Below are 16,579 nucleotides of genomic sequence, written 5' to 3' on the forward strand. Positions count from 1 at the left end.
TCTCGCTTAAGTCAAAGGCTGGAGAAAAAGGAATCCCTGAACGCTTGTTAGCACTTGAATTCACCCCGAGGAAAAATACGAGCCAGCTGAAATGGTGATTTTGGTTGTTTTATTGTCTATCGTCGTGAGGCCCGGAGATCCCCGTACTCTGTTTTTAGCAACGATTTAAAAAGCGAATACTTCTGTTTTTCCTTTACAATAAGGAAAAGGTTTGCTTTTCAGGCCACTGGAACACAAAAAGGATAATCAACTTTTTATTTGTGTGGCAGTAAGAGTGGGTTTTAGGCACACCCTGTTACAACTGCACATGTGATCTTAGGTACATAATTGTGCTTGCCTCGACGGGGATCAGGGGAAAGCTCATGTTGAGAACCATTTTATGAACCAGAGAGACATCGCTGGGGCATTCCTCATTCCCTGCCTTTCCCACACACTGTGCATTTTCCCATATTGCTGGTCCATTCATTGTCCAATGAATAGTTATTGATTCATGGGTAGTTAGTGGTTTTGTTAGGTGTGTAAAAATATGCACTTCTGCAAATTATACGGATAAAGACCTGCTTGGGTACGAAATAATAGTGTTTTGACTCAGCCTGAACACCGGCTGGTACAATATATATGCCATAGGGATGCGCAACAAAACGATCAACGACCCTATCATGATGCCATTGAGTGTGGCGCACAAAAGCAGATCTGGTTTGTTTTTTAGTTTTTCCTACAATTGTGTTTTAGTTTTTCCAACAAATGCCCTATCTGTAGCGCATACATTATCTTGGAAAATTTCAAATTGAATACATGAGCTGTAGATAGTACAGCTCAGAAACACAGAAAGATGTGCTCCTAGCTGTCGTGTCTGCAGCATGTGCACTGGTGACCATTGGCACTAAAACATTTTCCAAAAGACACAGCCTGGGAAAAACCCTTTGATACATCTGGGCCAAAAGTCCGACATTTTACAAGCTAATGTATGCGCTGTAGACAAGCCTATTATCAATAAAAACATCTGCAACTGAGTTCTGCACTGGACGGCATCATGATAAGGCCCCAAATGTTGTGTGAGCTCAGGTTTGTGTGGTATGTGTGAATGCACCTGTAATTAGAAACTCAGGAACTGTGGTTGCTCTTTAGCTCGTGAACAACATAAACCGGCAGGATTGTAGAGGGCACAGCATGGCTTACCAGATGTCTGTGTTTCTGTGCTGTTTAAATTAATCAACCCAGACAACTTCTCTTCTTCCGCTTTTAATTTGTAGCCAACCTTCTTCACTGTGTCGATACTGCCCCGGCACTCGCCCAGCAGCTTCATCTGTTGGTGGAGAAGCTAGTCAGTTTTACAAAAGCACCAAAATCTAAAAGCATGCAATCTTGCAAGGGTGACCCTTGTGTTTGTCTAATAATAAAAGGACTAGGTTCCACATTGAGAACATTTACGATTTGGAATGACAATTAAAATACACAGTATACAGGCAGCTGTGATGTACACAATTCATGCTAGGGTGTGTGTTATGAATTATGTCCACTTTATTGTTTAATACATCACTATTATTAATTTCGCAATAGCCATCTTTACAGAGAAAAAAACATGTGCAAGAAAGCCCACTTTTTAGTACATGCGTGCTGTTCAGCAGAAATTCCTGCAACTAAACCATGCTGGCACTGTCGTGAAGGCACATATACCAGCGATAACAAGCATTTGCAATGCAATAGGTCTTGCATTTGCGAGAGTTTAAGCTATTGGCATTGTAAATGACAATGCCTTTTATTTATATGTTTGATAATTAGCACATAAATAAAAGCATTGTCATGTACAATGCCATTCGCTCAAACTCTTGTAAATGCGGGACCTATGCAAAGAAGCAGCCGCCCTTGTCCCAGGCTGCTTAGAAAGTGAAAGCGGGCATGGTGCACTGAATGTTGCAAGAAAGCATGTCGTGCCTGCAGTAGGAGAACTACTTAAACATAAATACTATTTACAGACTAAAAAAGAGTCACTGTGTAACAACCGAAGTATAAGGGCCAGTCCTCATGGGATACGACAAGGAGGAACTAAGGAGGAACTAAGAAGCCTATTAACGAATTAGAAGCCAGCATTTCCGGAGGACAATGACACAAGCCAATGACAAATATGAGTGGAGAGTTGGCGGGGCTTCTAATCCATACCATACTCCAATATAGCATGGCTCACAGCGCATGCGCGGCCCAGGCTCAACCTAAAAAGTACTAATGCAAAACATCGCAGGTGCTGCCAACCGAACAATGGAAAAATAAAGTGCAAAACGTATTAGCGGTGACACTCACATATCCCATGTAGCTGGAGTCGAGTTCTGGGCCAGTGGGCGTTCGACTCCGTATTATGTTTTCGGTCTGCTGCAGGTGAAACCGACTTGTGTCCAGAGCTTTGTCAAGCTGGCGGATATGTGTTTCCAGGGACCCTGGCTCTCCTGTGACAAAACAGACAACACTGAGCACGGACAACAACTTGCGCACGAGCTGTTTATTCAAAGTGACAGGAGAACCTACACAGAGCGCGAGAAGGATGGTCATTATATAGAATGATGTGAGAAAACTGAATGAAAGGAATACGGCTACATGAAGGGTTATTGAAGGGTTATTGATATGATAGTTATTCTAGCAAATGTGAAAGCCTGGGGCCTGGGGGGTCAGGTATGTTAACATTGGTTGCTTATTTGCAAAAGGCTTCGCAAGCAACGTTTCAATATGGCAGCCCCTTTTTCCATTTCCTTATACTTCTAGGATGTTGCTAAGACACAATTTACTGCAGAAATCACAAGTCGCCTTCAATTTGCTACTTTTTAATCGCAACACATGGCAGTCATAGAAATATGTATCAACTTTACTCTCGTCAAGATTTCACTCATAAGAAAAGTGTTTCCAAGCGAAGATGTTTCTGTAGGGCAACTCTACATAGTACCGGTAGAGGCCTCTTCAACACTTTTCCCATCCTATGTCGTATGTGTCACTTGCAAAAAGCATCCATTTTTGCTGATTGTCAGTCTTCACCTATCTCGTCTCGGAGCAGTGCAGGGAAGCGGCCAGGCTTGTGTTTGGTCCCAGTTCACGGGCCATGAAGAATGATACCCGATTTGAGCAACCAAGAACTTAACCAAACTATGCATGTAGGATATGCGACAGGTCACATTCGGTCAACATTCTCAAAGAATATTTCTTAATTTTCTTATTTTTATTTAATCTCAAACCATTTGACGTGTTTAGACGAATAAACGGCATAAATTCCTGTATCCACTTTTTTACCAAAGGCAATGGAAAAACAAACAATGCATAGCAATGCCCATTTATTGTAGGCCCGAAACAGTGTGGTACATGCACTAAAATACAGGCATTTAAGAAATAACAGTGTATTGTGATGAACATAAGACAATAATACACCTTTATAAAATGCACGAAGTCTCATAATTTAGTATTCGAGCTTGCATAAACTATAATTTTCACATAACTGAGACCAAAAGATTACATTTTATCTGTGCTAACTCAGAACGCTGACGTTTGAGGAACATTGTTGTAAAAAGGCTCGGGAGTCTTGATGGATTAACACACTTTGTATTGTTGCTCTCTTTAAAAGGGGTGTGAACATACTCATGTCTGGAACAGAGCTCATCTCTAACTTGAGGGTAGCCAAGTGGGAATGCTAAGGTTGCCTGACAAACTGTCCATTCCATATGTTGCCTTGCCCAACGACTTTGGTTTTAGCACACTCTGAAAGATGAAAGCATGAGTTGGCCCTCCCACTACTGTGCTCAGGTGCTTTGGAAGTCAGGACAAGGTTGAAGTGCTTTTATTGTTAACCTACTGTATTCAAGTGAGAGAACGAAGCCAATCTCTTCACTGTACAATCTACGAGGCATTAGCCAAGTACACAGACGGATTCTACCTGTACTGATAAAGAGGAATCTGAGGCCCCAAATATTCCTGAGTGCTCTCAGCTGAGAGAAGTCATTTGTGAAGAACACGTGAGGAAGATGCAGCTAGAAACAGTTTTTTTCCCCTCGTTATTAAGTGACATTTTATCATGATGCTCGTTATGGTACCAGTATGTCTGACCTCACAAACTAGTACATCAACTCATGCGGAACCTCTACCGGGCCTGTCAGAACTGAGGGTGGGAGGAGGGCAGAGGAATCATTTGGCCCTAGGCCCTGCGCTTTTTCATGGAGCGCAACTAATTGTATAACTAGATATTAAAGCAAGCCTGTCCTATTTATTAATTACCAGGTGGTTAACAAGTATATAGCACCAGATGCTGGATATGCCACTGTTATCTCCCTGCAGGACACAATTTTTAGGTCTGGCTTGACAGTGCTGTTGTCACCAGACAATTATGTGAGAACACCAGGAGAGGGGCTTTGGCTCCGTCCACATGTTGGGAGGTAGGAGGACATGTTTTGGTTGGGCAGAAGTTCGTTGCTTCCACAAAAAAAGGCTTGCCCTCCACGCAGCTGTGTTCATTTAGTTTATTTATCCTGCTATCTGAGCTTGAAACTTCGCAGTCGTACACATGAAATTGTAATGATAATTAAGTGTCTTACTAAATGAGATCATTTATGGTGTTTTACTCTAGCAGCAGTATAGATGGGAGGACAGACAGTCATTAACCTACAAGGATGTTTAGGTCTGGTTTTAAAGCCCAACTGTCACCTGACCTTTTAACCTACACCAATATTATTCTACAGTTCTTTGCTCACACACTAATACATATCCATTCACATGCTCCTTACTTGTAATGCTTCAAAATCTTTAAACCTGCAAGGGGCTGAGCTGACCTGCCCTACACCAGCTGACAGCGCTACTTCTGGGCCCCTGATACTGTTTGTTTCCTCCGCCGCCTAGCCTGTGACACCGCACGGCGTTGAGGGGGGAAACTACAGTTCCCAGCAAGCTTAGCGGCCAGCGACGCCCACTCCCGCCGCACCGCGCCCGGAGGCGCTTAAAACATCGGAAGCTCCCACGGAGGAGCGGGGGCAATCTTCAAACCTGCAAGGGGCTGAGCTGACCTGCCCTACACCAGCTGACAGCGCTACTTCTGGGCCCCTGATACCGTTTGTTTCCTGCGCCGCCTAGCCTGTGACACCGCACTGCGTTGAGGGGGGAAACTACAGTTCCCAGCAAGCTCAGCGGCCAGCGACGTCCACTCCCGCCGCACCGCGCCCGAAGGTGCTTAAAACATCGGAAGCTCCCACGGAGGAGCGGGGGCAATCTTCAAACCTGCAAGGGGCTGAGTTGACCTGCCTTACACCAGCTGACAGCGCTACTTCTGGGCCCCGATACTGTTTGTTTCCTCCGCCGACTAGCCTGTGACACCGCATGGCGTTGATGGGGGAAACTACAGTTCCCAGCAAGCTTAGCGGCCAGCGACGCCCACTCCCGCCGCACCGCGCCCGGAGGCGCTTAAAACATAGGAAGCTCCCTCAGCGTCGCGGACACATGCGCGGGCGGCGCCGGGCGAAGCTGTCTGTGGCCGTCAGGGGTCAACAGTGGTCGGGCGGGCCACCCCACTAAGCTGCTACAAAGGTGATCCTTTCAAACATCAACATGGGGAAACGGAATAATATCACTTCAACTCAGCTCACTAAAGCTTCCTCTGTCATACTTGCCTCAATTGAAAGTATGCTGCAAAATGCTTTTAACCTAGTCAGCACTGAAATAGCTAACACAGAAAGAAGAATGTCTATGGGACTGTCCAGCTCACACTTAGAACCCCCGGAAACCCAGCAGGTCTGTGCGACTAACAATTTGCCACTTTCCCCAGTGGCCACAATTACCAAAACTGTTTTGCCGGCAATTGCACTCCCCGTCTTATCAGCAGATAGCAACATTATTACCATCACTGACTCACAGCAAGATCCCACGGACCTCACTGTTATTCCCTCCTTGGTTCCTAGCGCTTAGACAGCTGGAGAGAAAAGGAAGAGAGGTCCCATAAAACTAACACAAAATAAGAGGAAACAACCAGCACGTAATAAAGGGCAACCTACCCACAGAGTATGTGGACTCGGGGGGGGGAAACCACATCCAGCAGGGGCCCCGACATAGAGACTGCACCCTTGGTAGAGACTAATATTGTCACCGCCTCCTCAAGTTGTGAGCAAAACTTTGCCTGCACACAGACCGAGCCAACTACGGGAAATGCTTTACAGGACAAACCAAATGGGAATTTTATTGAAACAATTGTAGACTCAATTTTTAATCAAATGAAAAGTCAAATGGACAAACAGTTTAATATGATTTTTAAAAGACTGGATAGATTAGAAAGCCTGGTGAAAAGGGAAGATGCAAAAAGGAAAGGTACTATTAGTATTGACAAGTTAAGGGGAGATCGATTCCTGAAAGATATGGAGTCTGTCAACAGGGGCATTACGGGGGTAAGGGCCAAATGTGGTATATTGGACACTAGGAGTGTAACCAGGGACAGTTCCACAGGGAGTAACCTGCCTATGCCATCACGGGGTACTACTGTGGATAAACCCCCTCAGACCGGGTCGCGTGTACCAGACAGGCAGCCCTGTTCCACTGGAGGGGTGTCGGGAGCCCCAATGAAGCCTGTTTCTGGGAAACCGGGCAAACCAGGAAATGTTGTCTCCAACAATGGGTCATCCAGTGTCACTCGGCCCAAAAAACAAACCGGGCCAGTCCTCCATCTGCCCCCTGAAGCTTGCCTATACGTTTTAATTCTGGCAGGAGTTCCCCCCCTTGAAGGAGGATCAAAGAGAGTCTTGGGTTCAGTTAAAAAATAAGTCCATTGATTGGCTATCTAGACATACAGGTGTGGGGATGCAGATTTCTAGTGAAATGTTGACAGTAGGACGGGTAGATTGGGTTGGTTCCTCGGCCAAGCATATCAACGGAGACTATATTGTCATGAATTTTAGGCATCCCTTAACCGTGAAACACTTATTAACCCCTTTAGAGCTTGTAAATAAACCTCCCCAGTGCTGCGCTGTCCATTGGAACTAGTGCTGAATGGACGTCCAACGGTCTTGCGCAGCACTGGAGAGGTAGTGGCCGTGACGACCGTTGGCCGACGGCAGCAATTAAGGGGTTAAATAGCAATAACACCCATCTCAGCCCATTAACCGTTGTGACTCCTTTATCTCTGGGATATTTCTATAGACCTCCACTGAGATCATCCACCCCAGTTATACCACCTTATCCATTATTCAACAGATTTAGTGCCCTATCTGATCTAGAGAGCCAGGGTTGACCACCAACGGACCCCCTAGATGTCATAGAAAGGCCAATGACCAACGATAATGTGTCCCAGCTTAATAATAAACTAAGTACCATCATCACTGTCCCCAAGCCTTGTATGGAGGTTACACCACCAGGGAAATCAAATATAACTGATCTCGTTACCCCAGCCGTTACCCCTAGCGACAGGTTAACCGTACTAAGCTGGAACATCGCTGGTCTAAAAGCAAAAATGAAATCCACCGACTGGACTGAATGGATCAATAACTTTGATATCCTAATGTTCCAGGAAACATGGTGCACTAGTCGCCTGCTTTTGAAAGGGTATATTTGTCATAATCACATTGTACCATGTCCGGCGGTGGGACGTCCCAGTGGAGGTTTATCATTATGGGTAAAGATCACAGCAGGTGGAAAAACCAAAACTTTGGCGACTAATGATGAGAATTTTCAGGCTTTAATCTATTCCAGTAGGATTAAGTTGTGTTTAATTAATTTTTATAATAATGATTTTTCATCTCAACCCAATAATAATTTTATAAGGCTATTTGATTTTATTGATAAAATCATGGATGGACATACCTACGGCAAATTTGATGGGATTATCCTGGGAGGTGACTTTAACGCCCACATTCACAAGGGTAACATTAACCCAGCAGCCCCTTTCAGTCGGGTGCTACCTTGTAAAAGAGGGGAGGAATTACTTAATCACATAGCCACTCGTGACTTAGTTGATGTTATGGAGATAGCCAGTCGCACCACGGGCGAAGGCCCCTTGGCTACATATATAGGGCGCGGCTGTTCTTCCACAATTGACTACATATTTATATCCTCTCTACTTGTGGATTGCTTAATAAAGGCTGATGTCCCTAGCACTGTACATAGTGACCACAATCCAATTTTGACTATTTTCAATTCTATTAAAAGACTGGATTAGCGACAGGAAATAGGGGCTACTAACCTGATGGCATCAACTGATAAATGAAGAGTAATTTGGAAGGGGATAGACAATAAGGGGCTTTTAGGAAGCATTATTAACAAGCACCCCCAATTGATTGATATCTGCTTATCCATCGACTATGAAGGTCCCAACATTATTGCGGCCTTTGTACGGCTATGCGTGGCTTTTAAAATGGAGATCTCCAAACCGGTTAAACGTCCCAACAAAGATCCTAGGTGGTTTGATAGCTCCTGCTCTAAAGCAAACCGAGAACTAAGGGAGGCTCTTTCAATAGAACCACGCGATCAGCCCTTGGTAAGACTACTGAGAGCACGCTATAAGCATGCCACAAAAACACGGGCTGAAGAACTTTTAAAGGACAAGTGGGAATCCCTCGCCCGCAAAGCCGCTCTTAAAGATGTTGCCGGGTTTTGGGGCGAGGTTAAATCCTTGAGGTCCATAGGATCAAACATTACCCCTATTAACTGCAACATATCAGGTAAAATGTGGGTAGACCATTTTACAAATATTTATGCGGCACCTTGTGCATTAGTTGACATCATTTACCAAGTCATGGCACTTAACTTTACGATAACAGAGGTGGAAGACGCCATAAACCAAAGTTCAGGCAACAAGGCACCTGGTCCTGATGGATTATCCCCCGACCAAATTAAATCAGAGCCCGAATTTTGGTCACCTCTATTGTGTAATGTTTTTAATAACTTGTCCCACACCCCTGCCCCGGAGACCTGGTCTAATAGTATCATCGTCCCCATCTTTAAGAAGGGTGACAGACTCAACCCTAGTTGTTATCACCCTATATCTTTAATTGATAACACCTTGAAGATTCTAGGTAGAGTAATTTTTAATAAGATCAGGGCATGGGGGGAGGATAACAAGATTTTACATCCGTGCCAGCTAGGCTTTAGAAGCAACGTGGGGACTGTGGAACAATGTCTGAATTTAAATCTAATAATGGGCAAATACATCATAGCCAAAAAAGCCCCTTTGTATTTAGGATTCATGGATTTAAGTTCAGCTTTTGATTTTGTTAACGATCCCAATTATGGGTGGTTCTTTTAAATTATGGTTTGGACAAAGCTCTTGTTTATATTTTGGCCCACCTGCACAGTGACTTGAAAGCACGCGTCAGAATAAATAATGAAGGGGAGGTCTCTGATGACATTTTAATTGGCAGGGGGATCAGACAAGGTTGTGTCTTGGCCCCCCTGCTTTTTATTTTGTATATATCTTGGCCCCCCTGCTATTTATTTTGTATATAAATGAATTAAGTAATTAATTGTCCAAACTAACTAGTGACGTCCCTAGTATTGATGGAACTTTACTCCCCTGTCTTCTACACGCGGACGATGCGGTCCTTATGGGCCGCACCCCCAAAGCACTGCGCACTTTAATAACGGGCTTTGTCTTCTATATGGCGAATCTTGGTTTGTGCACTAATTTTAATAAATCGTACATAATGTCGTGCGGGCCCAAAAAACACAATATTCAGCATATCATATCTGGGAGCGACGCCCTACAAAGCACTTGCACTTTCCCCTATTTAGGCCTGATGTTCTCTAACACATGTTCTTGGCAGCCTCATGTGGCCCATGGGAGGAACAAACTGGGTAAGGCAATAAATTCCATAATCAGCCTTCGACAACCTAAACGTGCTGAGGTAGTAAACCCGTTATTACAAATCTACAGAACCCTATGCCTACCTACGGCAACTTATGGTGCAGAGGTATGGGGTACTCTAAGAGCACCAGTATAAAGATCGAAGAGAACAGATTCTGTAGAAAGGTTCTGTGGGCGTCTATCTCAGCACCCACCTACATTTGCCACAGGGAGCTGAATCGTTTTTATATAGAGGACTTTATCAGGTCAAGACCAGCATTATTTTGGCTAAAAATATGGTGGAACCCTGCCACTTCTCTGACCCAAGAAATAATTAAGGATTGCCTAAGGTGTGATAGGGCTAATCACATACCTTGGTTGGGGGCAGTAAAAAGAAGCTTAGCAAGCGTGGGCATGGAGCACTTATTCTTTTGCTTCCGAGCCACTGAACAAGCACAACACAAGCTAGTAAGAGGGGCATTTTATAATCTATATCAGAAAGAGAGAGAAACATCTGCGAAACATAAACCTGCTATCATAAGATATACTCCCCTCCTGGCACAGTGTTGCAGGCTTTACAACATGCCGCAGGGATATCTTAGAACAAATCTGGGGAGGTGGAACAGACGTTTGCTCTTTCGTCTTAGGGATGGAAGCATTAAATATTCTTTATCATTCCCATTGGGCTTCAATAAAAACCTGGAGACTCTGCAATGTCCCTGTCATCTAGGGTGCAAGCAAAATTTGTTACACTTCTTGTTCTTCTGTGGTTTCTATGCTAGATACACAAAACTTTATTTAATTCCCTACTTTAAAGAGCATGCTGTGGTGGATTATAATCTAGCATTTATATTACTGTTGAGCTGTGACGAAGTAATTTTTAGAGTAAGCTGCTTCCTCCAATCAGCAATACGTTCCCGAACAACTATGAACATGCCTTGATAAATTGAACCATTTGTATATTATTGCGCTTTTTGTACAAGAGTTTGATTATTTATTTATCGCACTTTTGCACTTTATAGTAGTCCGCACAGTACTTTTATGACATTTTGCACGTAGCCAATTAGTTTACACATTGTTTATACATATTGAGTGCCAGCTTAGACTATAAAGTGATGTATTTATAAGGATATAATTTGATGGTTCCCACTCAAAATAGATTGCCAGGTATCCATTACATAAATTGATTGTATACTTTTTAAAATTGTTTTATACTGTCTTAACTGCTTATTATGTGGATTGTCGTGATGATTTTTTACTTTTATGGATGTTTTAATATATCCGAATAAAGATCCTTTGACTTGACTTGACTAATGCTTCACATTACCATACAACATTCCTTTAAAGCCAGACCTATTAGCATTGTCAGTGCTTGTTGTATATAGGGGCTCTACTTGAAGTATGTTGGCCCGGGCCCCACAAAAACGTCAGACATGCCTGAACTCTACCTTTCTCTACTAAGCAAATTCTGTACTTCTGCTGGTGATCTTCCACTACATTTCTCCATACGAACCTCCTTTTATGGAAACAGGTTCTTTTTTTACTGTTTAAGGTCATAAAATATGAAAACATATGGAATGAGCGATCTATCCGATTTTCAGCATTTATTTCCTTACCATACAGTCTAAAATATGTAAAAATGTTTACAGCGATTGTACAGGAGCTCAACATGCAATTCCTTTCTACATTCAAGAAGCAATATCTCAAACCATAAAAGCCATCACTATCCAGAAGTGATAGCACTACAGAACCCAAACAGAATGTGATCACACCTCAAGATGATTTAATAAAATATAGAGGGTTTGCAAAGTTTCATAATGCGTTATTCAGAACTAAACCTGTTTGATTTTTTGACAGATGTTTTTTAAAATCAATTTTTCTGAAATTGTCGTCCTATCAATTGTAAACGCAGTTCTGGTTCATCCTCAGGACATACCTGTGACGATTGCTCAATGAACAGCTCTGAAAATTATATTTTCCAGCGTGGACAAGAAGCAATGCATGCCCATTGTTTTGAATCACATATTTTCAGTGGCTCCTGCTCAATTCTTTAAAGAAAGGACGAAACATGCACGACTGTTAAGCCTTGTCATACTAAAAATAAAATTGTAATAACACGGATGCCAGTAATGCTGGGATGGACAGGGAAGTCACCGCTGCCTGAGCATCAAAACCATTGATAGTAGCTGAAAAGCATTATTCCACCATACAGGAAGAGGTGTTGGATTGGTGCGTGGGGAATTATTTCAGGAAGGATGAACAATTGTTACTTACCTGTAAACAGGTGGTTCTCCAGTATTGGTGTCTTTCATAGATTCACATGCTTGAATATTCCCCGTCGTCGGAGTGGGAGTCCCACGGTAAATAAAATAGCAATAACATACTAATAATATGTATATGTAACACATAACAGATGAAATACATATTAGAAAACAGACAGTAAATGCCTAGACATAATTCCTCATAGGAATACATGAACAGAGAAAAAAACACTTGTAGCCTATTCCTGTCATTATGTTGGTCCAAACTGTAGCCCATCAGGTGCCAGCAGCCCTCCAGAACCTTCTCCTCAGAGCTCAGCACTTCAGATTTTCGTAGCACAAGAGTGACCACAGAGTCTATGAAGAGAAGAGAGCCTCTGAGGGGAGGAAGGGTGGATCGCATGTGAATCTATGAAAGACACCAATACTGGAGAACCACCTGTTTACAGGTAAGTAACAATTGTTCTTCTCCAGTATTAGGGTGTCTTTCATAGATTCACATGCTTGAATATGGAATAAAAAGCAGTAATATCCGAAGAAAACTTCCCATAATGGAGGAGGGAAGACAAAGACTCATCTTATTGAAAAAGAGTGCCAAGCACAGCCTGTCCCACTGCAGTGTCTGCTTCGTTGATGGCACCCAGGCAGTAGTGTTTCGTAAACGTGTACCTGCCTGACCATGTGGCTGCTGTGCAGCTCTGATGCAGCGGCACACCGGCAAACAGGGCAGTTGAAGACGGCATCGCCCTGGTAGAATGGGCCCTCACTGAAGACTGTAGAGGCTTGCCTGCCTGTTGATGGCAGAAAACGATGGCCGAGGAAAACCTAACGAGCAATTGTAGGTTCAGGAACTGGACGCCCGTTGTGGAACGTCCATAAGCTATGAAGATGGCAAAAGTCAGCAGCTGCAGAAATCCATCTAACTATGGTTTGTTTAGACACTGCTTGTCCTTGCCGTATCTTTCCATAGGCAATAAACAGTTGATCAGATTTGAGAATGACAGAGGTCCTTTGCAAATAGAATTTTAAACATCTTCTGATGTCAAGGGTATGTAATGCCCGCTCCGCAGGGGATTGCGGATTAGGAAAAAACGTCTTTAAGATGACTGGTTCATTCAGGTGAAAATCCGAAGGCACCTTAGGCATGAACCTTGGGTTTGTAGGTAGCACCACAGAATTGGACGTGAATTGTAAGAAAGGTGAATTGATGTTGAAAGCCTGAACATCACTGACACTTCTAGATTAAGTTAATGCTAGCAAAAGAGAAACGCTCTATGTTAAGAATTTGAAATACACCCTAAAATTGGCTCAAATGGGTGGCGCATGAGCTGCGCTAATACTACATTAAAATGCCATGATGGAGGCGGACGACGTACAGGAGGAAACATTCTGAATAGTCCCTTAAAGAACTGTTGTATTCTTGAAGAATAAAGAGAGGTGGACCCATCCTGACGTTACCTTGAAATGGCTGCCAAAAAGACCTTCAACGTTGCATGAGATAAGCCTGATCTTGCCAAGTGCAAGAAAAAAGGTAATATATCTGGTCCGGAGGTTGCATGAAATGGGTGAACCCCAGCAGATTAACACCAAATGCAGATTCTTTTCCATTACAGTCTGTACGTCTTTATTTAAGTAGGTGCTCTCGCGTAAGCCAGTACCTCCTTACAATCCGCCGAGATAGCCCAATGAGCTAATTCAAGGTGCTCAGACGCCAAGCTGCTAATTTTAGAGAAGCCGGATCCGGATGGCAAATTTGACCATTCTGAATGGAGAGGAGATTCGGTATTGGTCGGAACTGTATTGGATCGTACTCTGAGAGGAGAAGAAGTTTGGTGAACCAGTATTGGCGAGGCCACCTGGGAGCGATGAGAATCAAGCGACACAGCTCTTTCTTCATCTTCCGGAGAACTCTCGGAACCAACGGTATCGGAGGAAAAGCGTAAGCATATATTTGAGACCAGTTTATCGAAAATGCCTTCCCCTGCGAGTCCCTGTGGGGATGCCAGCTTGCAAAGAAACAGGCATTTGCTGTTCTTTTCTGTCGCAAAGAGGTCCAGATCGGGATGACCCCACTGCTGGAAGATTCGATCCGCCGTTGGCTGATGCAGTTCCTATTCGTGGTTGGACACCGTTGACATGCCAAAGGGTGTCCGCCAGCACATTTGCAACTCACGGCACATGAACAGCCAAGAGATTGATCCTGTGTCGTATCGTCTAAGCCCATATCTCTTGGGCTTCCTGAGATAGAACAACCAACCTTGTTCTTCCGTGTTTGTTTAAGTAATGCATACTTGAAGTATTGTCTGTGCGAACCAATACTGTGGCCCCTTGAATGAGTGCACGAAAGGATTTGAGGGCTAAGAAGATTGCACCTAGCTCTAGCAGATTGATGCGCCAAGCCTTTTGTTGAGGGTTCCATCTCTCACTGACCTTCAGATCTTGAAGATATGCTCCCCAACCCTCGTGGGATGCGTCTGTGGTGATTGTGTAATTTGGCGCTTCTTGAAGGAAACGCACACCCCTTCTACAAATTTCTTTCTTGGACCCACCAAACACAACGGCCTCTTGCATCCGAGGAGTGATATGAATGAGATCTTCGATTGAACTGGAGACCTGCAACCACTGCTTGTCTAGCTCCTCTAGCAATTTTCTCATGTGTAATCTGTAGTTGGGAACCAACGGGATGCAGGTGGAGTCTGTGGCCAGGAATGACTGATGATCTACTGAAACAGACTTTTTCATACGTAGAAGAAACCACCAAGTGGGAGCTGCAGGCCCGTCGTTCGTGTGAGACAAACACCTTTGCTAGGTTTGTATTGATTGATGCTCCGAGAAACGTTCATATCGGAGCTAGTACTAGTTGGGACTTGTCATGATTTATTGAAAACTAGGTTTTGAAACAGTGACTGACAAGTCTGGGTGTGCTGGACTGCCTGTAAATAAGAGCGTGCCCTTATTATACAGTTGTCTCAGTAACGATAATTTGTATGCCTTGCAGCCGCAGATAGGCTGCCACTGGCGCCAGGATTACGTAAAGACACGTGAAGCGGACCTAAGTCCAAAAGGTAGGACTTTAATTGAAAATGTTTTGTACCTATTGTAAAGCGTAGCCACTTCCTGTGCCTAGGAAGGATAGGCACATGAACATAGACATCCTGGAGGTTGAGAGTAGTTATAAAGTCGTTCTGGCATAAGAACTTTAGGACTTTCTTGAGGTACAACATTTGTAAAGTTTGCGCAAAGATCTAAAATCATGTGCTACCTGCCTGATTTGCTATTGATGAGGAATTGAGAGTAAACCCTAACGCTGTTGGAGATTCGGAACCACTCCAACGGTCCCCGTTTGTATCCATATAGACACTTGTGCAAACGACTCCCGTAGATGAGAAGGTGGAGGTCCCTTTGGAGATGTAGAAAGAGGGAAATTTGACAAATTCTAATGTGCCCTTGGGCATGACTTGTAAAAACCCCAACGGTCCTCTGTCACCTTTGATCAATTGGAATAAAAGGGAGATATTAGTCCTCCGACGTTTTAGGAGGGAATAAAGGCGGGTTCAAGGTAGTCCATTGTTTCTTAGAAGAGTTGCCTCGGCTGTACGATGATTTTCTATGTAGGACCTGTTGGTACTTTGCCCATGTGACTGCGTTTTATTTGAGTAACGCAGTTGGTTCTGATTGTAGGAGCCAATACTGGATGGTACTCCCTTGAAAAAAGGACGTGGATCTACGTCCTCGGCACCACCAAAAGGCTGCGATTCCATATCCAGAGGGTGCGGGCAGTATCTGTGTTCTTTAAGATGGTCTGCAGTGCCTCATCAACATGCTGGCCAGAAGGGATCCTCAATCAAAAGGCAAGTGAAGTATGGACGTCTGAACCTCCTTGCGAAAGACGTAGCATTGAAGCAAAAATGTCTTTGCCAGGCTGCTCCTATTGCGAGCTGTCGAAAACCTGTACACGCAATGTCCGCTGCACAGTGTATTATTTCTGATGCACTTCTCTCTCTCTTTCTCCCTCCTGCAGGATCTTCAAAGCGTGAGGCTTGGAGGATTATGGAATAAGTTCTACTAGCGCCAACATGTCAAGAGCACATCTGGCGGCATACCTGCCCAACTGGCTTGCAAGATAATCGCTGTGCCGCCTGAGTAATGACTGAGTCAGGGTAGGCTGAGAGACTAGAAAAACAGGTGAATAGTGGGGAGCTTCAAATTTCTTGTTGAGGCGTGGAAAAAACGCCGGCCCAGAGTTTGGCCTCTGCATGAGTTTAACACCTTCTTTCTAAATAAAGTCTATGATAGGAACTGAACGAACTTGTTTCTGTGGTTTCCCCAGGACGAGGGGAAAACGATTTGCCACTCTCTTCATAAGGAGGGAAAAAACCTCCAATATTCAACGAAGGTGAATGCAATAGAACTCCAGTTGTAAGAGAAGACGTATTCCCGCCCTGGTACAGGCCGTGGCAGCCTTGCTGTCAGAAATACATAATTCTGATCTGAAGAAAAAACATGCTCATACGGCTATGTGCTGTCCAAGAAG

At 43.9% G+C, this 16,579-nt stretch overlaps 1 protein-coding gene across 3 annotated transcripts in view; it reads right to left on the reverse strand.

The window, feature by feature from the left end:
• Positions 1-16,579, reverse strand: part of SYNE1 (spectrin repeat containing nuclear envelope protein 1) — a 2,361,447-nt gene that overhangs the window by 83,706 nt on the left and 2,261,162 nt on the right. For all 3 annotated transcript variants that reach the window (XM_078648775.1, XM_078648773.1, XM_078648774.1), the window contains 2 exons: positions 2,299-2,441; positions 1,180-1,306 (listed from right to left, as the gene is read on the reverse strand). In XM_078648775.1, coding sequence (XP_078504901.1) covers positions 1,180-1,306; positions 2,299-2,441 — 270 coding nt within the window. The remainder of the gene's footprint in view (positions 1-1,179; positions 1,307-2,298; positions 2,442-16,579) is intronic.

Source organism: Lissotriton helveticus, chromosome 6 (assembly GCF_964261635.1).
Source record: "Lissotriton helveticus chromosome 6, aLisHel1.1, whole genome shotgun sequence".
Lineage (NCBI taxonomy): Eukaryota > Metazoa > Chordata > Amphibia > Caudata > Salamandridae > Lissotriton > Lissotriton helveticus.